Raw genomic sequence first — 24833 nt, forward strand, 5'->3', positions numbered from 1 at the left:
GAAAATATGTTCCTCGGAATTTTCCGAGGAACATATGTTCCTCGGAATTTTCCGATAAACATTCCGAGGAATGTTTTGTCGAAACTTCCGAGGATTTGACCATCGGAATTCCATCGGTTTATTCCGAGGAACCATCCGACGAACATATGTTTCTCGGAGTTTCCTCGGAATTTTGTTTCCTCGGAATTCCGTCGGAAATTTCCGACGGAATTCCGAGGAAGTATGAATTTCCGAGGAGATATTTCCGAGGACTTTTTTCGTCGGTATGTCGTCGGAATAGCGTTATTCCGACGACATACCGACGATTTTTTCCCTCAGTATCCCGATGTTTTCTTGTAGTGTGAGTTGAGTGGCATCTGATATCCATCAGCTAACTGTCACGAGCACGTACTTGTTAGTGGATGAATTAATACTTCAGTAATAATAACCATGCGTTCCTGATCTAAATATTCATATATAGAGCTAGTATGTTTGTGTATATATGTTATTTGCTTCAGCATTCAATTTTTTTTATGTTACCTTACTCTGGAGATCATTGATCTGGTCGAGCATGAGCTGTGTCTGAAAAAATTGATATAGCGTCTTAATTTGATATAGTGAGTAGATAGTTTCGTATATGATGAGAGAAATGGAAGACGTAGTACCCGGAGAGCTCTGATCTTCTTCAAAGAAGAATCAAGCCGTCTCTCAAGTGACTCAAGCTCCTTTGTACTCAGAGGTCCAAGATCTTCTCCCAATAGATTCCTATAATATTTCAAGACAAAAGTCTTCATGAATTTTTAAAAGAAGCAGTAGCTTAAAATGAACCGATTAATTGGGCTCTCAGCAAGGCGTCGTAACGCTCCTTAAGCTTGAGATACTCCTGTTGGCTTCTAAGTTCCTACTCGCCAAAAAAAGTTTACCATTATTGGATTTGAATTAACCAAACCAATTCATGTTTTTGATTAAGCAGAAAAAAAAAAAGAGAAGGAAGAGGTACAACTGCTAAGGCCTCATCTCTTGAAGGCACATTGGGCTTTGGAGGTCCATATTTGCACTTTTGGTACCTCTCAAGTGTCTGAATCATGCTGCATCACATCAAAATTGTCATTATTAGTTACTCAAGTATCAAATTTAACTTCTGTAGTCTGAAAATAATCAGATTAAAAATCAATGGACGAAAACTGCGGGTGTTTCCTAGGGTTCACAGAAAAATCTGGGACATTTCAGAGAAGATCTACAGAACCAACTTAAAGAGGGATGGATCTGAAGTAAAGATCAAATAGATATAAGAAGAAGAATTTGACATAGCTAGTTGAAAATATGCACAAACTTTGTAGCGACGTTGGATTCAATACAGTCCATAAATTCAAGTTCTGTTTGCTCAAGTTCAATTGTGAAAAAAAAACATTTACAGTTTTCAGACTACTCACAGAGTAAATCTACATTATAATAAGGTACTTTACTCACGCCTCAACGCGCCACGTCAGCGTCAGGTAGGTCCTATTTAAAAGAGCAAAGTTAGTCACTTATATATTTTATGAAGCATTGTAATTGTTTCTGAAAGGGATGCAATTGTTAGTTACATTTAGAACGATTGCTTTGTAGCAGCTTTTTGATAACACATAATTTTAGGGCTTGTATTATCTGACCACAATTTTAATCATTTGTAGATAAATATTACATATTTTCAAGCTAAATTGAAACTTTCTTTTTGCATCAATATTTTTCTATTGAGATGACACAACTCTCTAACCTAATAATTGTAAAAAGACACTAATAAGATATTTTAACTATTTAAAAAAATCCAAAAGTTGCATATTGGAAAAACAAAACTAGTCTCAGTTTTTATGTAAAGACACAACCTTTCAATATTGGGATTCACAATATTTGGAATTAATTGGGATTACTATTATTAGTAGATTATTATATTTTATTTGGCTGGAAAAGTCGTATCAGCCTCTCTTTTTTATCATTCATTGGATTAATTTGAAAACATGAGATTTTTTGCACAAATAGTCGGCAAAGATCACGGTCCTTCCGGAGCCAAATGATTTTAAAAAATGAGAAAATGGAAAATCTAAATTTAAGTCAAAAATCTCAATGAAGAAACCAAATCATATGTCCTGATGATAGCAGCCACTGGGAAGGAGTGCACCGATCTTAAAACAACGGATATAAACAAGTCAAGGTAGCTTGTTTGTGGACTTGAAGAATTTTTCTATCCAAAGAATCAAAGAACCAATTTGGCAGACCTCAAAGCTCACAAGACGTTAAGTCGGTACTTCCATTGGCTCCAGCCATATCGTAACACAAATAACAGCCTCCTTCATGTATGTATTTTTGTGGCTATATTTTTTAAGTAAAATATTAAGCTGCTATATTTATTTACGTTTTAAGTTTGGTTCCGGTTCCAGAATAAAAAACAGTGTTTTTAAAACCATGACCGCATTCGATCGTGAAACAGTCATGTAGTCAAATTTGATCTTGAAACTATTGAACCAAACAAAAATCATTAAATCAAAATTCACAAATTAGATGAATAAAAAATATTTAATATTTCCAATGCTTTATATTTCATATTTATTAATATTTTTATTATTTACCACACTATATAATAATATTTTGAATAATTTTGAATCGTTATTTAAATAATTATTCTCTTTAGCTTCCGGTTTAATTTAAAACACAAAGAAGGTCGAGGTACCCGCAATTCTGAGTGATGGGTTGGTAACTAGATGCAAATGTACAGCGCTAACTTTGGTCAGGGAAACAAGTCATTTTCTACATGTTAGAATGGTGTGGTGGCAAGCAGTGCCGGATAAAGCATGGGGTTCCAGCTGCACAAGAATAACTATATAATCGGCCACAAAATTTCCTAATGACTTTAGCTTAGCGGTTTTGAGGCAAAATTCTACTGTGAGAGAGGCTGGGTTCAACTCCACCTTAACGCATTTATATTATTCCGGCCTTTATTTGATTTTTGGCTTGTAGCCTCCAAATGTATAGGACCGGCTCTGGTGGCAAGTGATGCATTTTTGCACGATAGCATTTAGTTTTAGTTTGCACTCAGCCTGGACTCTCGTATTCATTAATTACTATATTCATGCATGCCTGAACTGATAGTGAAAGCTATAAGGATCAAAGTGTGTTCAGTCATGGAGTTGGTATTCGAGAGACAGTGCAAGATGCTCGTTTCTACGGATGTCCCTTTCATTTGTGTTGTCGAGTGATTCGTCTTCTCCAATAGCCACATCCAACATGGCAACTTAAAAAAAAAAAAAACATGGCAACATTTACACCACTCATATTACATCATGACTTCTCTACAACTTATTTCATCTTACTCTTCAAACCATTAACTTATTCCATTATTCTGGAACACTGTGTATAAACCTTGCGAACACCTAATTAATACCATATTATTAGGACATATTATTAACGTAACAAGAATAGGATCCTTTATATTACCATCAACAGAAATTGATATGCCATCAAGTAATCACATCAAGGTTAAAAAGGGGAGTCAAATAGTTGCAGACCATTAGACATTAATAAAAGAGGAAGCTTAAGTCCACTTGTGATTTCGTTGAATTGAATAATCAAAAATACATTTGGCAGAATAGCCTTTCGCTTAACACAAAACAATCACCGATTTGCCCAAAGACGCAACCTTTGGGAGACATCAAAAGGCTCAACCCTTTCGGAACAACTGTCCATAAAACTCTTCGCCCCTCGTATCTCTCGTAAACGCATCAATCGCGAGATTTACAATTTTCGTTTGTTAACTCAATTCGAATTCGAACATGTCATCGTTTTCAACGTCTCTCTCCTCCTCGTCCCCTTTCTTATCAAATCATTCTTCGCTCATCAACAGCGACCCATCACGACGCTCACTCTCATTCCCTCAGGGGATAAACCTAGATGACCTCTGTGTTAGATCTAAGAGGAAGCTCGTCCAGAGCTCTGTTGCAGTGGGAGATGGTAAGTTTGATTTGTTTTGATTTGATTCTCTGCGTGCCCTTTACTTTTCCTCTATTGGGTTTGCTTCTTTGTGCATTTGATTTGCGGGTATAGCATAAAGCTTGAAACTTTTGACTCTATATAGGCTTTGGTTTCTGTACTATTCTCCGACTCTTCTTGATGCGATTACCATTGGTTTTAGGCGCAGTTATCACCAAGTCAAGCTCAGCTGAGGTAAAGACCGAACCTTTATCGATTCCTTCACAAGAAGCAGACAAGCTTGTGATAGAGTCTAACGGCGGTGAACAGCAGTCAACGGTTAGTATAACGGTGGTGGGAGCTTCTGGTGATCTTGCCAAGAAAAAGATATTCCCAGCTCTCTTCGCACTCTACTATGAAGGCTGTCTTCCTGAGGTATTAAAAAAACTTCCTTTCTTTCTTTATATTGATTGAATGTGGTAAGTGCAGACCATTTGATTTTCTTTTTTTGGTTCGTTGCAGCATTTTACGATATACGGGTATGCAAGGAGTAAGATGACAGATGCTGAACTTAGAGACATGGTCAGCAAAACACTGACTTGTAGAATTGATAAGAGGTGTGAATGATTCTTCTACTTTTGGAGATTTCCTTATGATAAAAACTACCAGGACATTGGTCTTTATGATTCTTTTTTTTTCTTCACTTTGGTGCTTTGCCAGAGATGGTTTGTTTAAGCTGCATCCTTTCATCTGATATTTTTTTCAGGGAAAACTGCGGTGAGAAGATGGAAGAGTTTCTCAAGAGATGTTTTTACCATACGGGTCAGTATGATTCTCAGGAACATTTTGTTACTCTGGACAAGAAGCTCAAGGAACATGAGGTACTTGATGTTTACCCTCTGCTAATTTACTTCTTCATGATTCCCCTTGCAACCACATTGCATCATTGTTTTCTGAAGGCTAGGCAGGTTATAGGCATTACTTAGGTAGGTAGGTAGGTGATATGATGTAGATTATGGGACCTAGACACTGATGTGTGTTATTGTTTCGTGTAAGATTAGTAAAAACTAGAAAAGCTTTATGTTCTTATTTATTTATCTTAGATGTACTTATCCGTCACATCATTATTCACAGGGTGGAAGACTCTCGAACCGCCTTTTCTATCTTTCAATCCCTCCAAATATCTTTGTGGACGCTGTGAAATGTGCAAGCTCTTCTGCTTCATCTGTCAGTGGATGGACTAGGGTCATTGTTGAGAAGCCTTTTGGCCGAGATTCCAAAACCTCCGCTGCTTTAACAAAGTCCCTTAAGCAGTACCTTGAGGAAGACCAAATATTTAGGTGGAGATATTGTACTCAAGTTATTGTGAATCTGTCAATCAGTAACGATGGTTTTGGATTAGCTATAGCTAATATGGAAAGTTGATATTTTACAGGATAGACCATTACTTAGGAAAGGAGCTAGTTGAGAACTTGTCGGTTCTTCGATTCTCAAACCTTATATTTGAACCTCTATGGTCAAGGCAGTACATACAGAACGTGCAGTTCATATTCTCTGAAGATTTCGGCACTGAAGGGCGTGGAGGGTAACTGTTCTTGTCCTTTGTCTGACTTCTAATGTCTCCTTACGTGTTGAAGCCTTATGTTTTGACACTCTTTATCTTCAGGTACTTCGATCATTACGGAATAATAAGAGATATAATGCAGAATCATCTCCTTCAGATACTAGCTCTTTTCGCCATGGAAACACCTGTTAGCTTAGTTGCAGAGGATATCAGAAATGAAAAGGTAAAGGTTCTACGTTCAATGAGGCCAATACAACTTGAAGATGTGGTGATAGGACAGTATAAGAGCACCACCAAAGGAGGAGTCACTTATCCAGGCTATACTGATGACAAAACTGTCCCAAAAGATAGCCTGACACCCACATTTGCAGCTGCTGCACTCTTCATCGACAATGCTAGATGGGACGGTGTTCCTTTTCTAATGAAAGCTGGGAAAGCATTACACACCCGGAGGTAACCAAAACTTTTTGGAAGTTTTTTTATTTTCTTCAACACGTTAATATACTAACACACTTATTGTTACAGTGCGGAGATAAGAGTGCAGTTCAGGCATGTGCCTGGAAATTTATATAACCGGAACTCTGGTGGTACTAATCTTGACCGGACCACAAATGAGCTTGTCATCCGTGTCCAACCAGATGAAGGCATCTATTTGAAAATCAACAACAAGGTCCCTGGTTTGGGAATGAGACTAGATCAGAGTAACTTGAACCTTCTCTATTCAGCAAGGTGAGTTTAGAGGACACAGAAAGGAACCCGCAGCTCTATTTGCCTACTTTACATGGTTTCATTTACCCTTTTTGCTTTGTTGAAGGTATTCGAAGGAGATCCCAGATGCATATGAGAGGTTGTTGCTGGATGCAATCGAAGGTGAACGAAGGTTGTTCATAAGAAGCGATGAACTTGACGCTGCTTGGGCGCTTTTCACTCCACTGCTCAAAGAGATTGAAGAAAAGAAGACGATACCAGAGTTCTATCCTTACGGCAGTCGTGGTCCAGTTGGTGCTCATTATTTAGCTGCAAAACACAATGTCCAATGGGGAGACCTTAGTCTCGACCAGTGAAAGTGTGAAAGAGTTCATTAATCAACCCTTTTCTTTGTTCCATAGATCCACGTCTGAGGATTCTCATTGATTTGTTGTTGGAAACAATAAAACAAAATTTCTTGAATAATAAGCAAGGGTTTTCTCTTTCTACCCTTTTTGTGAGTTTACTAGCGTTAGGAACAGCAAACGAAATCAATAGACCATAAAATATATCGTAGCCTCTACTAAGACTTGAGCAACAACAAGAAGGAAATAATAGCAGTAGCTAGAGCCTATGTTCTTCTTGCTCTTGGCCGTCACCTGAAGCACCTTCAGGCCAATCCAGGAACTTATAATGCAGAAGAGACGAAGGTAGATACGTCTGAGCTGCTGCAGAAGTAGGGTCATCAGGAGGATATATATACTCTTTCCCATACCCAAGTTCCTTCATTAACTTGGTCGGCGCGTTCCTCAGATGTACAGGCACCCCTTCATTCTGACCAACCGAGTCCTTCACCACCTTCCTTGCCGCTCCTATTGCTCTGTAAACAGCAATGGACTTAGGAGCCAGCGCCAAGTAAGCAGCGCACTGAGCAAGAATCACATTGCACTCCGGCATACCCAAAAAATGCGAGGCTTGATAGCAAGCAACCGCCTGAGTAAGAGCTGAAGGGTCGGCAAGCCCAACGTCCTCGCTTGCAAACCTTATAAGCCTCCTCGCAATGTAAAGCGGCTCTTCACCACCTTCAAGCATTCTAGCTAGCCAGTAGATTGCAGCGTTAGCATCTCCTCCTCGCATAGACTTGTGCAGCGCGCTTATGAGGTTGTAATGTTGCTCCCCTGCCTTGTCATACGCCAAATGCTTGCTCTGAAGAGCCTCTTTAGCATCATCAAGAGACACAACAGCAGCAACACCAACACCAACACCATCTCCCCCTCGAGCAGTGGCCATGGTAGCTGAGATTTCCAAGGCGTTCAACGCCACACGTGCATCACCATCGCAGTTGTTAGCCAAGAACTCAACAACAGAATCATCAACCTCAACGTTACTGGACAGTCCTCTAACGGAATCATCATCTACAGCTCGTTTAAGAAGAGTCTCGACATGATTAGGTTTCAAGGGATTGAGAGTGAGAACTCTACAACGAGAGAGCAAAGGAGTGATCAAATGAAAAGAAGGGTTCTCAGTAGTGGCGCCAACGAAGAGGATGCTACCATCTTCAATAACAGGCAGGAAGGAGTCTTGCTGTGACTTGTTAAACCGATGAACTTCATCCATAAACAACACAGTCCTCTTCTTACCTTCTAGGTTAAGCTTCTTGGCGGTTTCAACGGCGTCTCTCACGTCCTTGACGCCGCTAGTAACTGCGGAAAGGGAGACGAAGCGGTACTGAGAAGGATCCTTGCAGGAGTTGATGAGAGATTTGGCGATGGAGGTTTTGCCGGTGCCAGGTGGGCCCCAGAAGATGATGGAAGGGAGGCGGTTGGAGTCGACGGCGGAGCGGAGGAGGGAAGAGGGAGAGAGGAGGTGGTCTTGGCCTACCACGTCGTCGAGAGTGCGAGGACGCATACGCTCAGATAGAGGCTGGTGTTGGCGGTGGCGGTGGGTGGAGGGTGGTGGTGAGAGCTTGGGGCGTTTGTTGGAATCGCCGACGGGGGTTAGGGTTTTGGAATTGGGGCGGAGGAAGCGGTCGAGTTTGGGTTGTGACGTGGCGGTGGTGGTTTGGAGGGGAGGGCGGTGGGAGAGGATCCAGTCGGTGGCTTTTTGGATGGAGTCTCCGCCGGTGGCGGTTAAGGCTTCGGCGGCTAAGTCGCTGGAGAAACCCATGCTTACTAGTTGCTCCATCTTCTACACTAGTACAGTGGGAAACAGCAGAGCTTGTGTTGAGCATTAAGTGCTTTTTGTACTTAACTAAACCCTGTTTTGTTCTGCATTAGGTAAAAAGATAATAATTTATTTTAAAATTTAACACACTTTTTTATAAGAAATAACTTCAAATACCACTAAAACATGTTTCCGTCCCGAAAATAACTTGTTAAAGAATTCAAACTCTGTTTTGTTTTGCAATTCTGAATAAATCTAATCTATTTTAAAATGTAACACATGAGACATTGTTATGCCAGCCACAACAAGGCTAGCTTTGGACTTTAGCATGTTACCTAGTCGTAAAGCTATAAAATCATGTGAATTATTTAAATTAAAGTCTTTGGAAGAGGCTTAATTATTTTGTTTCAGAAACATGCGTGGTAAGATATGAAGCTCAAAGTTACAAAGGTTGGAAATCAAATTCGGTTTCCTAAAATAGAGGGTACTCTTCGGACATGATTAAGAGGATAAGAGCAGACCAGCCGGTGAAGACACGTCCACCTTCTCCAGTTCCTTTTGTTTGGTCGTAGTGTTCCCAGATATATCCAGTCTCATCATAGTTTCTAACCACGTTCCTGCATCAACCACACAATATAGGTAAGGCCACATATATACTCTACTCAGACATCTTCAGCTCCAATTCTACCAAACATGCATACCTTATCAGGTTGCTCCTTAGTTCCTCGTAAATGGTTCTTGCCTTGTCCATGTACGGTCCATCCACTGCAGAAGTATTGATGGGTTATATAGAAGTTTTACATCTTTTTTGTTTGTGTAGTGAGGGGATGAGAAATGTACCTATAGAGTAATGGTGCAGGGAAGAAAGAATCATGTAGTTCATGTTCATCCATATTGCACCTCTCCAATATGGAGCTTCATGCTCAGTGTTATACTTCATGTACAAAGAACTGCATGATGACAAATGAGTGAGTGCCCATGGACTCACGGAAGAATAAAATTTCTTAGGTATTTGTTTGTTCTTGAAGGCTCACCTAGTTTTGCCAAGTGAAAGCAATCCATAGTCACTCCATACGATGCTTCTGTTTGAAATGAGATCGAGATGTTTCTCGAGGATTGAAGAAGTCTTTCATCAAGCAACACAACACATGTGAGGGTTTAGTTTTAGCTCTCCACAAAGTATTTAGATACTAATGCTAAATATATTTACTCACAGGTGGGATGATTCTAAACATGAAGGGAAAGAAGCTGACGTAACCAATGTGAGGAACCAATCTTAGCTCTGGCTTCCCAAACGTCTCCCTTACAAGCTCTCGTGATACACGACCATCCTCTCCAGTTACCTCTTTCCAGACTAACCGAACCTGGTGAATCAAATAAATAAAAAGATCCAGGAAGTTTTCTATCAAGAAGGTTGATATATATTAAGGCTTATTTGTGAGATTAATTCATTAAAATTTCCTTACATCTTCTGTATGATTACCAAAGTCGAGGTAAGCACCAAGATCATGGTCATAGTGCATCTGTAAAATAAAGGAGATCCAACCTTCAATAGTTAATGAAAGTGATAAAGGTGTAGCCTTGTAGGCGCATTTTATAAGAATATAAACCTGATTCAGGAGATTGAAATCTGAGAGCAGCTTGACAGTTGAGCTGTAATCCACCTGCATGATTCATTTCCAAAAACATGTGAACAACACATTAGACAGAATGTGTAATTTACTTTCTTGTCATGTTCTTCTAACCGTCACAGGTCTGCCTTTTTCCCCAAGAAACTCTATGATGGAGTTCATGCAATCTGCTGCAAGATACATCCAGCACCTCAGGTCTACATGCCTCTCATCTTCAGTTGGGTGTGAAGCCCGCGGATAATCATCAAAACCCGAGGAAAGAGACTGCAAGAATTTGTGAAAGCTAAAGGTATCTACCAAAGTCTGGTGAGGGCTAAGAATAATATTTAATTTGGTTTAACATTTCTACTGATAATCAAGAAATTGAACCTGAGGGTTTAGTTCCCGATTTGTTAAACTGTCTCTGCCATGCCAATAGTAACTTCCCATCTCCTTCCCTGGTGTTTAGTCAAGTCATAATTAGTAACACATCATATACCAAATAGTTAAACGTAGGATAAAGTCACACAATAGTACATGTAAGTAGAACGGTACTAGTAAACTCATGTTATTACCTTTCTGGGAGGTATTGAACCATTGAAACCATGCATCTAGCCGTACAAAAGCTAGGTCAAGGAATGACAAGATTTCATCTCTTTCTTCCTTGTTAAATTTCTCTGCCCTTATCCCATTTATCAGGTCTGGAAAAATATAAAGCGCAAAGCAATATCAACATTGTCTTTACTTGATTTTGAAAACCTTGTTCTCATTTCCTCAATCATGACGTTAAGTTTCTTACCGCGTATCACCAAAAGTAGTGTAGGTGGATTGCCATTACTTGGGATCTGGACAACGTACTGCTTTGGAATCTTACTGCAGCAAGCAAAAACATTTTCTTGATACACAACAACAAAAAACTAATGATAATGATTCTACTGAAGTTAATAGGAGTATGTATATAACAACCTCAGAGCTTCATCTCCCAAGATTTGCTCACGCGGTATCCATCCATCTATGTTCATCAAGTCTAACCAGTTTCCAAGGATCTCCAAGGTTATACGGAAATCCCAGCGCCTGAAACCATATCCCACATAAGAACAATCCTTAAAGGAACATATCAAGTTCAGCCTATTGAATGATCGATACATAAGTAACATAACAACTAACCAGACCAACAGTTGATGGAAACCTTCGTCCCACAAAAATCCTCTAGGAAATACTGGCCGGCTTGGAACTGCTGTGTACAGTTCAGCTGGCCAATATAGCAAGAACTCAACCTCACTTTTAGCCTGCAGCTGAAAAATATTAGACTCTATGAATCTGTTTGTTTTTAATAGGCATGTGCGTTTGGATATTGGGTTCAGGTTCAGGTCGGTTCTCATTGGGTCCGGGTCCTTTGTGTCTTAGAGATTTGGATCCATCTAGGTACTTGTAAATTTCAGTTTGGTTTTTCATTCGGTAATTTTAAGCGTCAAAAAGCAAGAAAAATGAAAAATCACCTGAGTAATTTTAGGAGCCTGAATTTTTGATTGACCATAGAAGTAACCAATGCCACCAAGCATGTTCCCAATTGCAGCTTTACCAACCATCAAAGTTTCAGAATCAAGCTGTAAATCAGAGGAAGTGAGATGAAGAATGAATTTCACAAGCAAGACTTAATAGTAAGCTGTCTCCGGTCAAGTATACATCGATCTTAATAAGATCTTAACTATAAAGAGATCATCCATTAAACTAGACCATTTGATGTGCTAAAGATCACCTATTACATTGGTATCTGAAGTTTCAAATTAATAAAAAGAATAGAGTCACACCTTTTCAGAAAGGTGGAAGCATTCCTTGAACTTTGCATCAAATGCTATATGTTTCTCTTCAAGTAGACCAGAGAGTGGTGAACCTACAAAGGTTGCAAAATGTGAACATAGCTCAAAGTAGACATGATAAACTCGTTACAAGCTAAGTGATAATGCGGAAGTTTTATTGTTCAGCAAATGTAAACTGATCTGCATCCATGCTTGGAAATAACCAGAAGGATTATAAAAACCTGTAAGACTCATTATACGCTGTTCCACGTCAGAACTTTCTCCTCTTATCCCAGAGACAAAGGCAATATCAATAGTAGACTGAGTCGTTGTTGAAATCTGCATGACGAAATCAGATGGTGATTAGAGATGAAGAATAACACTGAAAACATATCATTGAATCAAATATTGATTACCTGAAAAACATAAATGCTGGAAGAATCCTCTGATGTGTCAGAGAGCTGAAGTCTTCCAGATTTGTTTTCCTAAAAATATACAAGCCAGGAGAGCTACATATAAGCACTGTGATCTTCATAAAGAAAAAATAAAAAAAAAGATACACTAACTTGACCCAAAGTTGAGATATATAACCTGTACAGCGAGATTTTTCTGAACAGCATGAGACAGATTGACAATGTCAGGCGTCTTGAAACCGCAATAATGTGTTTCAACATGAGCCTGCAAACGAAAGAGCAGCGGTTATATTGATAGAACAACTGAAAATCCTATGATCTCTAAAAATCACTGCAAATCAAAAAGTTACCTCTGATTTTAAGTGCATCTGCCATTTCCGTACGTCTGCACGTGAACCAGAAGCCAGGAGAGAGCTCTCTTTAAGATCCAATACATTTTTTCCTAAGTTTAGAACATTGCCACCTTCATCAGCTAGATAGAAGAAGAGATGTACGGTTCTCTTTACTTCATCATTCAACCTATGAAGAAAGCAGAGAGACAGTTAACTGAAAATAATAGTACTATTAGTTGCTTATCAGTTAGTTACTTACCCTTTGTTTATAAGATTGATTCGAACAGACCAATCCCCTCCATAACCAAGGCTTCCCTCTTTAGACTTGACAAAACTTGTCTCCAATATCATATCTTGATCAAGAAGCTCTTGCCTCCCAAAGTCTATACCATTGTGTTCTCTCCAGCCAAATGACTTAAGATTTTGAGAGTTTTCACAGAAATGCCTCATCACATGCTTCCCATCATCATCTTTTTCATCACCGAGCCACATCAAGCCAGCAACGAGAGACTGAGGAGTTCTGCATGATTTAATGCCATCTACAAACTTAGAAGCTTGTACAATAAAGGAACACAGTTTCACATGATATGGGGAATGATTAGCTTCCCTTTAGCTTATAGATCGTAAGATTCTAATGTTGTTTTCCTATTCCACATTTTTCACATACAAGATCATCGCGGACTAAGAAGATAGACAAAACAAAAAGACAACAAGGAAGCTTCTCAAAGTAATTAATTACCTGGCACGAACTCCAAAATAGACCTGTGGGCGATAAGTTCCCCAATACAAGCTTTCTTTATGATCACCTTGAAACTTGGAAACAAGAAGCTCCCAGTTTCAGCTACTAGAAAACAAGAAGAGAAGTATAGTAAAGCAAATAAGGAATGGAGAGTATAATAATACCATAGGTAAGTGGGAGAGTTTAGGAGCAGGAAAAGGAGTGATAACACGAGGAATATGATGAAACTCATCAGGTGCAATCTTATGGCTTGCTCCAGTCATCATCATCTGAGGATCGGAGTATATGAAAGCGATGAACAGTGTGCAGAGTAGTTTTCTGGTTTGTGAATGATCTGAGAAAGAGAAGTCTAGCAGGTGGACTTTTAACACCATGGCTCTGGTCTTTGTTTTTTTCAGTTTGCCATTTTTTTACTAGTTTTTGTTTGGGTTGTCACATACATTTTAGTCATTAGTCTTTTTCTATTACCTATTTTTATTTTGAAGGTACTGTCGTGATGGAATAGTGATGTTGACCAAATAAACAAAGAGACTAGGGTTGTCTATTGCTTTTTTGCTAAGAATGCTAATATCATATTAATGATGTTCAGATTTTACAAAAAGCTAAATCTAGGGGTACTCTAACTTGGCAAAAAAGAAGAAAAAACAAGATAGAGTAAAGAAAAGCACAAGTGCCTACAACTTATATTAACCAACTAGACAGGAGGTTTCGAAAATGTTTCCTATTCCTCCGTGCCATGATTGTAAGCTTCACTTCCCTGTAAATCAACCTCGCAATCACCACTGGTCCAATGATGTTATTGTTGTGATGCACGTTGTTTCTCTGCTTCCATAGGTGATACACAGTTGACTGTACGGTTATCTTCCGGAGAATGGTAGGGCTGTGAGGCAGGGGAGATCTGATCCACGATAGCAGCTCATTCCAGTCACGGAAAGGGAGGGGTGGTGGGTTCAGCCGAATGAGAACCTGCTGCCAAACTTCATGACTAAATGTGCAGTTTAGAAATAAGTGATCCCTAGTTTCAGTGTAGCCTGAACAAAGGCAGCATGTTGTTGGAATTTGAAGTCCCCACGATGAGAGCCTCGCTCTAGTTGGTAACCTGTCAGCATTTGCAGTCCACATATTAAAAGCGTTTCTAGGCACAAACCCTTTGAACCATACACAGTCAACCCATGGTTTCTTCTCAGATTTCGGTCGCAGGCATTCCCATGTAGCTGCAGAGGAGTAAACTGAAACTGTGGTTCCTTCAACCCTCCATTCGTACTCGTCAGGGGCGTCAGAGAGAGGGAGACTGATTGTGGTAAGGTGGATATGAACATCAAGGGCTGCTTGGCTTCGCGGTTGAGCAAGCAGCCACCTGTTTGCGTTGCAGGCTTCCGAGACAGTGGTCGTAAGGGGAATCCGTAGGTCCCTAGGACCAGAAGGTCCGACGTATTGCAGTAGCTGACCCATAGGAGTCCACACATCATACCAGAAGCTCAAGCTACGTCCAGAGTTTAGGATACCTTTGCAAAATTTTAGCGCTTCACTTCTGAGTTTGAGCAGTTGTTTCCAAGTCCATGAATCGTTTGTAGATTCATCTATAGCCCAGAATGATTTCTCTGATAGTTTGTACTGTTGCTGCCAATTTACCCATAGAGAGTTGCTCCCTGAGAACAATAGCCAGATGAAGCGTAGCAACAACACCTTGTTCCAAACAGAAAAGTTTCTCAACCCCAGACCTCCTTCATCATTTGGTAGACAACAAGTTGTCCAAGCTATTTTTGCTGATTTATGTCCTTCGATGCTTCCTGACCAGAGGAACCTGGAGCAGAGCGAGTCAATCTTCCGGATGCACCCTTTTGGCAGCATGAATGTCGAGATCCATAAGCTCACAGTTCCTGTTATTACAGTACGCAAGAGTACCAGTCTACCAACAAAACTTAGAGACTTTACTGCCCAGCTCCGGAACTTGGAGATTAGTTTCTGCATCAGGGGCTCATAGTCTGAGATTCGGAGTTTCCTACTCATAAGCGGAAGGCCAAGGTATCTGATTGGGAGTAAGCCAGTGTGGAAACCATAGCTAGCGATAACACTGGATTCAACCTCGCTCAAACCTGAAGTAAAGATCTCTGTCTTGTTCTTGTTAAGCTTCAGACCCGACCAGCTGCCAAAGTCTTCAAGGCAGTCAGATATTTCATGGAGGGAGTTGGAATTTCCATCGAAAAAAATCATGACGTCGTCTGCGAACATGAGGTGCGTCAGCTTAAGATCTGATGTCATCGGGTGATAACCAATGAGTTCGCTTTCAAACCGATAGAGAAGAAGCCTTGAGAAAGCCTCCATGGCAAGGACAAAGATGTAGGGAGACATTGGATCGCCTTGCCTGATACCGTTTGTGCTCTCGAAGAAGCCACTGCTACTGCTGTTAACTGAGATCGTAAAAGACGCTGTGGAGATGCATTGGTAGACCCAGCCGATGAACTTGTGGGGAATTGAGAGAGCCTTGAGGGTCCCAATGATGAAATCCCATCTGATAGTGTCAAAAGCCTTTCTCAGATCAACTTTTAACATAGCTCGTGGGGATGATATTGATGTGCTGTACCCTTGCACCAGGTCAGTAGCAAGCAGCACGTTTTCTGCTAGAAGTCTGCCTGGCATGAAAGCTGATTGAGACTGAGAAATGATCTGAGGTAGGATAGACTTAAGGCGCGAAGCCAGCAGCTTAGAAATCACTTTATACACCGTGTTCAAACAAGATATAGGCCTGAAGTCCGCTGCAGATGAGGCGTTTGTTATCTTGGGAATCAGCACCATTGTTGTTGCATTCCATTGTTTTAGGAGACTCCCCGAAGAGAAGAATTCCAATACAGCCTGCGATACCTCAGGGCCGATGATGCTCCATGATGCTTTAAAGAACTCTGATGTATAACCATCCGGACCACTAGCCTTATTCCTTGGCAGAGTGAAAAAGGCGTCTCTGATTTCAAGTGGCGTGAAGTCCTTGCAGAACCCTCTGCTCTCCTCTTCCGAACAGTTGAAGTTGAAGAGTAGGTCCAGGTCTGGTTGGTGAAATTGCTGTATAGATACAGGATCGCCAAGTAGCTTAGAGAAGTATTCTACACAATGCTCTTCGATCGCAGTCTGACTTTCAATCCTTACTCCTGCCTCATCAGTGAGAAAATGTATATGATTTGCCGCTCTCCTTGTGGATGTTAATCTATGGTAGTATGTTGTGCTTGCATCTCCCATTCCTAGCCAAGAAACCGAAGATCTCTGCATATGGAAGCTCTCCTATGCTTTAGACAGAACCTGCCATTTACGAGAGCAATCAAGTTCCACTTCTACGTTTGCAGTCGTTGGGTTGGTTAGTGTCCTGTCTTGTGCCTGCAACAGAGCTTCATGTGCCTCATGCGTTCTTAGCTCAATACCAGAGTAGTTTAGTCTGCTGAAGTCTCTGATATGCTTCTTAAGCAGTTTAAGCTTCTTTGATACCCTCAACATAGCTGAGCCTGTAACATTGAAAGAGAACCATTTCTCCGCAATCATCGGGAGGAACTCATTATTTTGCAGCAAAAAGTTAAAGAATCTGAAGGGACGCTTGATGGCAGGCGAACTGATACTCAACGAGACGGTAATCGCCGCGTGGTCTGAGAAGTCAGGGGAACCGAAAGAAGCAACTGCAGTAGGGAATGAGTTTCCCCACTCGTCATTTACTAGAGCCCTGTCTAGCTTTTTTGCAACAGGCAACACCTTACTTTTATTCCACCAAGTGAAAGTATTACCTCGAAAATTTAGATCATGAAGGTCGGCCTCGAGGAAACATTCTCGAAGGAGTCGCATACGTTTATCTACTCTAGAGGAAGTGTTGCGGGAGTGCTCCTCCGGAGAGAAGATCTGGTTGAAGTCACCGAGAACAATCCACGGCTTTCCCACCATTGCTTGGGAGTTTCCCAGTTCCATGATAGAATCCCAAAGCACCTTCCTATCATCATGACAGTTTGACGCATAGATAATTGAGGCAAGGAATACTGTGTGACCAGGAATAGTAACCTCACATGTAACCATCTGAAGTGATTTCTGAACAACTGAAACAGAAACCGAAGGATGCCACAATATCCAGATCTTTCCAAGATCCGAGAAGCCGTAGTTATCCTCAAAAAACCAGTCAGGGAGCAACTTATTAACAAACTTCTGTCGCTTTGCCTGCTGAACATGGGTTTCTATTAACCCTCCGAAAATAGGTTTGTGAACCTTAATCCATTTTTTGAAACCGTTGCGGTGACTGAGTTTATTAAAACCGCGAACGTTCCAACAAAAAAGTTGTGTCGACATAAATCAAGCGAGGTTGGGGCCCTCGCCCCTAGAATCCCCATACTTCGAATTTGATTTATTGTGGACTTGGCGATAGTCCTCTTCGTCATCTTCCAGGATCTCGCCCTCCTCCTCCTCAGAAGATTCAACGTCGGAGGAATCAGGATCCACACCTGAAGAAACGTCAGCTTGAGCTTCCTTTTGCTTGGAGTTATCTTCCTGAGGCTGGAGCTGATTTTTATGTGATTTACTGCATTCTCCAATAGCAAAATCAGAGGAGGTTCCCAGTTTAGATTTAACCGAAGAGTCCAGACCCGGTAGGTCCTGATGCTTTGGGTTAACAAGAGCCCATTGTTTCTCCTTCGGTTTTGCTCTTCTGGTCTTCCTCCTTTTTGCTTCTAAACTCTTTGTTTTAGGGCAGGTGAGAGGGCTGTGAGAGGTCGAGTTACACGGGATGCAGGTGATCGGAGCTAACTTGCATTTTGTTGAAGTGTGGCCTATCTCCTTGCAGTGACCGCATACTGGTGGCATCCAAGGGCTCGATACAAGCACTCTACAAATTTTACCGGCTTCAAACTGAACATTAACCGCTTCAGGGAGCGGTTTCCTTGGGTCAATGATAGTAAAGACTTTCGCAACCTCGAGGTTCGTCTTGTTAGCAGTGGTAGGGTGTAGGAACTTAGGGTCTCCTACCAGACTCGCAATGCGCTCAAGCCCATCTTCGTTGAAAAACTGCAGGGGAACTTGTCGCAGCTCAAGCCAAATCGGTGCCTCAGAGAGTTCAGGCTTTGAAGGAACTACTCCTGGTTCCCATTTAGCAACAAACATAGTTTTACCATCTATTTGCCATAATCTCTGGTTGATGACGCGATTCCGCGTAGACACGTTTGGAATTCTGAAGAGATATGTGAACCCTTCCATTTTTGAGACTGCAATATCTCTGTATTGCTTACTCCATATTCCATTAACTATGTTGTGGATTGTCCCTTGCGACGGCGGGTCTACGTAGAACTGACCGATGACAAAACAGTCCCATGATTTCCTATGCTTCTCAATGATAGAGTTTGGTATTTTCACACACGCTTCACCAGAGGGAAGTATGTAAGAGTCACAATTCTTCTTGAGCTGTCTTGCTCCTTTCACCGTAGAGCTGTAGCTGACTTTAGGTGGGGAATCATTTGGCTGAGAACCAACTTCCTTCTCAAGTTGTATGCTTGATTTTGTCTCTGCTATCTTGGGAACATCAGTGACTGAGTTAACAGAGACTCTGACTTCCTTCTCTGTTTCAATTTCATCTGTCAGTTCCGGATCTGCCAATGCGATCTCAGGAGTGACTGGTAAGCTGACCGAAGTCTTGGTGGCGGAGTTCTGTTGCTCTTTGTTGATGGTGTCCGGATCTGCTACAAGAGCGATCACAGGGCCACCTGCGGGCTTCGATTGGGGTTCGAGACCGTTGGGAGCTTCATTCTCCAATTGCAGAGTAGCTGATTCCTTCAGCGGTGCAGGGGAACCCGCAGCGACGCTTTGGGTATCAGATTCGACTACAACGGAGCCAGTTGGCGTGGAGGATCGGATGGTGGCACCTTTGGTACAGAGGCAGAGCCCGAAGTAGATCTGCCCCCTTTCGGAGGGGATCTAAGCTTTGGACCTTTTCTTTTACCCATCAGTGAGTGAGCATTGACAAAGGAGCTAGTCCGACGACTGAGGAGACGCCGACGGGCGGCAGCTAGAGGCGACACGGTGGATGTTCAAGATCGCCTTTTTCGTAGAGAGAGAAAAAGATCGCCTATTTCGTAGTAGTCTATTACTACTACAAATATCTACTGATACGGTATCTGATTCGAGACTAGTAGAAATTTCAGGTCCTACGTGGATTGAATTTATACAAAGACATTTTGTGTTTTTTAGTATCATCATATCAGTGTTATTTGCTAAACAAAATAAAATCAATAAAGCGGAAGAGGAAGCAGATATATATATGGTGCAAGTTGAATATGAAACTTGTTGTTGACTCTGTTTTGAACTCCCACGTTATCAGACAGAGCTTTGAGGGAATGCTAAAATTCAAACTTGGGTTGGGTGCCTACGTTGTGGTGGTGGATCATCAGATCATGGGTGCTGCGTGCAGCGTGACCGTAATAGAGATGTTGATGTGAAGACAAAATAATATAGTAATAATATTAGTAATATAGGGGTCCGCAGTCACATTTACAGTCATTTTTATTTTCTAAAAAAAGGACGATGAATTGGAAATGACGTTGTTCACTTTTTATTGATGAGACTCGTGTCTTTTGTATTCAATACCACTCTCCTCCTCTTTCACAGAAACGATACAAAACCTAAAATCCCCTATTAGATTTCATCATCTCTTTATCTTATGAACACGCCTTTGTGGCTGCTCCCGATTCCTACATCTTTCCGGTAACGTTCTATATCTGCAAACTCAATTTTTTTATTTTTTTTTTCCTCATGTCGGTTTTGTTTTGGTGTTTGTTGTCGTTGTTGTTCTGAGATTTATTTCACACGTGTGTTATTATTATTATCTTCCTCTTCCAGTTTTTGTTTTTTTTTTGTAAGTTTCGTGTGTTTGGTTGTAGTTTGAAATTTGAAATTTGTGATCGTAGAAATTACTATGGTTATGCGGAGTTGACACTTCTCTCTCTCTCTCTCTCTCTCCTCCTCTCTCCCCCTCTACCCCCTCTCCCACTCTCCCCCTCTACCCCCTCTCCCTCTCTCACTACCCCCTTCCCCCTACCCCTCCCCCTCCCCCTCCCCTCCATCCAATCTCACTCTCTAACCTTCTCCCTCTCCCTCTACCTCCTCTCCCTCTCCCTCTCCCTCTCTCTCTCTCTCTCTCTCTCTCTCTCTCTCTCTCTCTCTCTCTCTCTCTCTCTCTCTCTTCTCTCTCTCTTCTCTCTCTCTCTCTCTCTCTCTCTCTCTCTCTCTCCTCTCTCTCTCTCTCTCTCTCTTCCGTTATGCTCTCCATTTACTTCCTCTCTTTTGATTTTTGTTTCTGTTTTCTCCTGTTTTTTTTTCTGGACCATAACTCTTTCTTATAGCAAAGGTAATTTATCCAGAATCCATTTTTTTTCTTTAGAATTTGGAAGTAAAAGGCCCAAACTTTGCGTTTGTGTTTGGCTCTGTCTTCTTTACTGGTTCCTTCATGTGTTTTTTTGAAAGAAGAACAATTGTTGTTAAGGTTTGTTTAAGTTGTGGTTTGGAGAGTTTCCAGGTGAGGTTGGGATCATGGATGTAAGCGAGCTTGAGGAGAATTTGTTCGCTGCTAGCGATGCCAAGGTATATTTATATTCTCAATCCCGTCACTCTCTCTCTCTCTCTCAATGATTCTTGTCGGTAGACTCTAATATTAAAAAAGGCTTTGCCTTTGTTGGGTTTGTTCTGTTTTTCATGTTATAGAAATGTGATTCTTTCCAACAAAGTTCTTGCCTTTGATAGAAAATTGTGAAAAGTTCCATCCTTTATTTTTCCATTGACTCTGTTATTGTATTATGGGCTGAGATTGTAATTGGGGATGATAAATCAGGATTTTTATTCTTCTTCTTTGATAAGTTTGTGTGTTATGGCCATTGCTGACAATGCAGTTACATAGAGATATGTGCAAGGAGCTATCTGCTGTTTATTGCAAGGTACTGTCCATCTTCCCTTCCTTGGAAGAGGCAAGACCTCGGAGCAAATCAGGGATCCAAGCCTTGTGCTCCTTACACATTGCACTCGAAAAGGCAAAGAACATTCTTCAACACTGCTCTGAGTCTAGCAAACTTTACTTGGTCAGTTCTCCTCCTTATTATCTCTTTTTGGATGCATCTCCTCTCTTGAATCCCTCCATTTCATTTGGCACTTCTGAATCAGGCTATAACTGGGGATGCTGTACTGTTAAAATTTGAGAAAGCAAAATCTGCGCTCATCGATAGTCTTAGACGCGTGGAGGACATTGTTCCTAGCTCTATTGGCTCTCAGGTATGTCTCTTTCAATGCACAGCTCAATGTTTCCTTTTACAAAATACAAACACGCCCTCATGTTTATTACACTTGTTGGATTAAGAGTTCTAATTAATTGATTTCCTTCAGATTTTGGACATTATTGGTGAGCTAGAGCACACCAAGTTCTTGCTTGATCCATCAGAAAAAGAAGTTGGTGACAGAATCATTGCACTCTTGCAACAAGGCAAGAAATTCGACAACGCCACTGACAACTCCGAGCTTGAAATTTTCCACCAGGCAGCTACAAGACTCAGCATAACTTCTTCTAGATCAGCTTTGGCTGAGCGCCGTGCTTTAAAAAAACTCATAGACAGGGCACGTGCGGAAGAAGACAAGCGTAAAGAGTCTATCGTAGCTTACCTCTTGCACCTCATGAGAAAATACTCAAAGCTCTTCAGAAACGAGATCACAGATGATAATGACTCTCAGGGCTCACCACCAGCTTCCCCCACTGGTAATGAAGACCGTGCTCATCATGCGTTTGGGCGTCAACTATCTAAGTTTGGTTCTATTAACTTTAAGAAGTCAGGACAGGCTCCCACTCCACCGGAAGAACTGAGGTGTCCCATATCGTTGCAGCTGATGTGTGATCCTGTCATTATTGCTTCTGGACAGACTTATGAACGGGTCTGTATCGAGAAATGGTTCGGTGATGGACATAACTCTTGCCCCAAGACTCAGCAGCAGCTTCCACATCTTTCGTTGACTCCTAATTACTGTGTGAAAGGTCTGATTGCGAGCTGGTGTGAGCAGAATGGGATCTCAGTCCCTGCTGAACCACCAGAGTCTCTCGACCTCAACTACTGGAGACTAGCACTGTCTGACACTGAATCCGCTAATTCAAAGTCAGTTGATAGTATAGGACCTTGCACACTGAAGGCTCCTGAAACCGTTCCTTTGGAGGAGCGTAGTACTATTGACAAAGAAGAAGTCAATGTGGCTGATGTGGATGATGAGGTGACTTCTGAGATCAATGTTCTAGAGAAGTATCAGGATATATTGGCTATCTTGGAAAAGGAGGAGGACTTAGCTAAAAAGTGCAAAGTAGTAGAAAATGTCAGGCTAGTGCTGAAGGATGATGAAGAGGCCAGGATCCTCATGGGAGCCAATGGGTTTGTAGAAGCGTTTTCACGGTTTCTAGAATCAGCTGTTGATGAAAACAATGCAGCAGCACAGGAAACAGGAGCTATGGCTCTATTTAACTTAGCTGTCAACAATAACAGGTCTGATCTTCTTTCTAATATCACTGTTCACCAACTCGAGTGACCGCTAGGACAAAACTATTATTACATGTTGAAGTTTCTGTTTTAATGTTTTGTTCATTTCCATGGAGTGTAGGAACAAAGAGTTGATGCTGACTTCAGGAGTCATCCCACTGCTGGAGAGAATGATCTCATGTTCCCACTCCCAAGGGCCAGCAACTGCGTTGTACCTAAACCTCTCCTGCCTCGAGAAAGCCAAGCCAGTGATTGGCTCAAGTCAAGCAGTTCCCTTCTTCGTAAAACTTCTTGTTCAGGGAGAACACACCGAGACCCAATGCAAGCTAGACGCTCTTCACGCCCTCTACAACCTTTCCACCCACTCTCCCAACATCCCCACTCTCCTCTCATCTAACATAATCAAAACCCTCCAACTCCTTGCGTCAACAGGTGACCACTTGTGGATAGAGAAGTCACTAGCCGTGTTACTAAACCTAGCCTCTCGCCAGGAAGGGAAAGAAGAGATGATATCATCACAAGGCATGATCAACACTCTTGCAACGGTGCTAGACACTGGTGACACGATCGAACAAGAGCAAGCCGTTGCATGCCTTGTGATCCTATGCACGGGAAGCGAGCGGTGTATCCAGATGGTTCTACAAGAAGGTGTGATTCCGTCTCTGGTTTCAATCTCGGTGAACGGAAGTCCCCGTGGAAGAGACAAGTCTCAGAAGCTTCTGATGATGTTCAGGGAACAGAGGCAACGAGAACAGCCATCGCTAAACAAAGAGGAAGCTCCCAGGAAAAGCGTATCGGCACCGTTACCAATGTCTGTATCTGGTCAAGCTTCATCTCCAGAGGCGGAAGGAAAGCCTTTGTTTAAATCAATATCAAGAAGGAAGACATTAACAAGACCACTGAGCTTCCTCTGGAAGAAAAGCTACTCGCTCCACCATTAAGAAAGAAAAATAGATTGGAGTGTTTCACATTAACACACACATTCATGTAAAGTGTTGGTTTTGCTTTGTTCAACTTTTACTACCTCCTAGGCTCTTACAAGTCATCTGCATAGATAAAAAGATATGTACAGTACACTGTGATTAACGCCATTTTTGCTCACCTTCCCCTCTCACCAGAGTCTTGTACCCATGTAGATAGAGCTTACTCATGTATCATCAGGTTTTTGTATAAATATCAGTTCTTGTTTCTTCTCAACAAGATTCATACAATAGCCTTGAAGTAAAACATTGATCTTTGTTTTATAATAAAAATAAATTATGAAGGAAAAATTCAATGTTCTAGAAATTGCTAGGATCTAGTTATATATTATGTTTCATTTTAGTTGTAGTACAAAAATTTAAAAAACAATTAATTTTATATATTTACTAAATAAAAATATTATTATTAATACAATTAAGGGAAATTAGGAAGCCTACCAACCATCTATCCGCTATTTAGCATAGTGCCAAGAGCTCACATTTCAGACACTGTTGATAATTATGGAGGACACTGATACCCCTATACTTCATATTCGGTGTGTATAGGCAAAATATAATCCCAAAGATAGGATAGGATTTTTGTAACAGGATTTGTCATACCAAAATTACAACCCTTCTCTTGTTTAAGATTTTAAAAATCAAAATTTTCAGCTTTTTTCTTTATTCCATCATATCCTAAGCAATCCAAAAAGTCTCCCAACCTCTATCCTCTCAAAAAAATCTCCAATCCATCAAACAAACCCTAGATTCTCTATCTCAAGACACCAAATAGAACAAGACGAACGCCAAGTAGATACCATCAGATCCTCCCCTTTGGCAAACTTATTGAGATACCTGAAAAGCCCTTTTTCTCAGAACGATTTGGTCGATTCATCATTTCTAAGCAGCTAAAGGTCGCGAAGAAACATGAGGCGTGGTTCTTTTTTGCCGGAAAACTAGTAAGATTTTCACTTTGAGAATTCGCATATCTGACTGGCTTGAACTGCATGAAGTTACCTAATCGATCCAGGTAGCGCCTTCGAATTTTTTACGCCAAGTCGGAAGATGCCGATGAAGATGATGACACACCAAAGAATTCATCTGCGAAACTAAGCATGATCTCTGGTCATGCAA

General features: G+C 41.2%; 4 protein-coding genes and 1 long non-coding RNA gene across 10 annotated transcripts; 2 read left to right on the forward strand and 3 right to left on the reverse strand.

Annotated features, from left to right (window-relative positions):
* Window positions 1-341: 341 nt before the first annotated feature.
* LOC103829079 lies at window positions 342-3348 on the reverse strand. The gene is made up of 3 exons (XR_004449366.1): window positions 645-3348; window positions 520-561; window positions 342-374 (listed from the first exon to the last, which is right to left on the reverse strand). It is a non-coding gene; the product is annotated as an uncharacterized LOC103829079 (long non-coding RNA).
* Window positions 3349-3578: 230 nt separating this feature from the next.
* On the forward strand, window positions 3579-6684 carry LOC103829082 (glucose-6-phosphate 1-dehydrogenase 3, chloroplastic). Of its 2 annotated transcripts, none has more exons than XM_009104751.3 (9): window positions 3579-3963; window positions 4088-4356; window positions 4444-4538; window positions 4688-4802; window positions 5056-5261; window positions 5357-5506; window positions 5588-5938; window positions 6011-6214; window positions 6300-6684. In XM_009104751.3, exons 1-9 carry the CDS (start codon window positions 3786-3788, stop codon window positions 6547-6549), a joined length of 1818 nt encoding a protein of 605 aa, XP_009102999.1. In that variant the 5' UTR covers window positions 3579-3785; the 3' UTR covers window positions 6550-6684. The 2 variants fall into 2 exon arrangements, with proteins under 2 accessions (XP_009102999.1, XP_009103000.1); XM_009104752.3 differs by having other exon boundaries at window positions 3583-3963; window positions 4145-4356.
* On the reverse strand, window positions 6651-8495 carry LOC103829081 (ATPase WRNIP1). The gene has a single exon (XM_009104750.3). It carries the CDS (start codon window positions 8354-8356, stop codon window positions 6797-6799), a length of 1560 nt encoding a protein of 519 aa, XP_009102998.2. The 5' UTR covers window positions 8357-8495; the 3' UTR covers window positions 6651-6796.
* A 189-nt stretch (window positions 8496-8684) lies between these two features.
* On the reverse strand, window positions 8685-13810 carry LOC103829083 (alpha-glucosidase 2). 4 transcript variants are annotated; one of them, XM_009104754.3, is made up of 22 exons: window positions 13393-13810; window positions 13229-13302; window positions 12749-13009; window positions 12508-12676; window positions 12336-12422; window positions 12161-12229; window positions 11987-12083; window positions 11757-11839; window positions 11445-11552; window positions 11113-11234; window positions 10912-11019; window positions 10745-10818; window positions 10521-10646; window positions 10336-10403; window positions 10081-10230; window positions 9946-9999; window positions 9802-9858; window positions 9550-9699; window positions 9370-9461; window positions 9176-9285; window positions 9037-9100; window positions 8685-8952 (listed from the first exon to the last, which is right to left on the reverse strand). In XM_009104754.3, the coding sequence occupies exons 1-22, from the start codon at window positions 13600-13602 to the stop codon at window positions 8808-8810; spliced, it is 2478 nt and encodes an 825-aa protein (XP_009103002.1). In that variant the 5' UTR covers window positions 13603-13810; the 3' UTR covers window positions 8685-8807. The 4 variants fall into 4 exon arrangements, with proteins under 4 accessions (XP_009103002.1, XP_009103001.1, XP_033131290.1 ...); XM_009104753.3 differs by having other exon boundaries at window positions 11113-11240; XM_033275399.1 differs by having other exon boundaries at window positions 10912-11234.
* Window positions 13811-19490: 5680 nt separating this feature from the next.
* Window positions 19491-23934, forward strand: LOC103829084 (U-box domain-containing protein 6). Of its 2 annotated transcripts, none has more exons than XM_009104756.2 (6): window positions 19491-19942; window positions 20754-20818; window positions 21124-21309; window positions 21392-21499; window positions 21611-22746; window positions 22862-23934. In XM_009104756.2, exons 2-6 carry the CDS (start codon window positions 20768-20770, stop codon window positions 23679-23681), a joined length of 2301 nt encoding a protein of 766 aa, XP_009103004.1. In that variant the 5' UTR covers window positions 19491-19942; window positions 20754-20767; the 3' UTR covers window positions 23682-23934. The 2 variants fall into 2 exon arrangements, with proteins under 2 accessions (XP_009103004.1, XP_009103005.1); XM_009104757.3 differs by lacking the exon at window positions 19491-19942 and adding an exon at window positions 20432-20585.
* The last annotated feature ends 899 nt before the right edge of the window (window positions 23935-24833 follow it).

Source organism: Brassica rapa, chromosome A07, assembly GCF_000309985.2.
Source record: "Brassica rapa cultivar Chiifu-401-42 chromosome A07, CAAS_Brap_v3.01, whole genome shotgun sequence".
NCBI classification, from domain to species: Eukaryota; Viridiplantae; Streptophyta; class Magnoliopsida; order Brassicales; family Brassicaceae; genus Brassica; species Brassica rapa.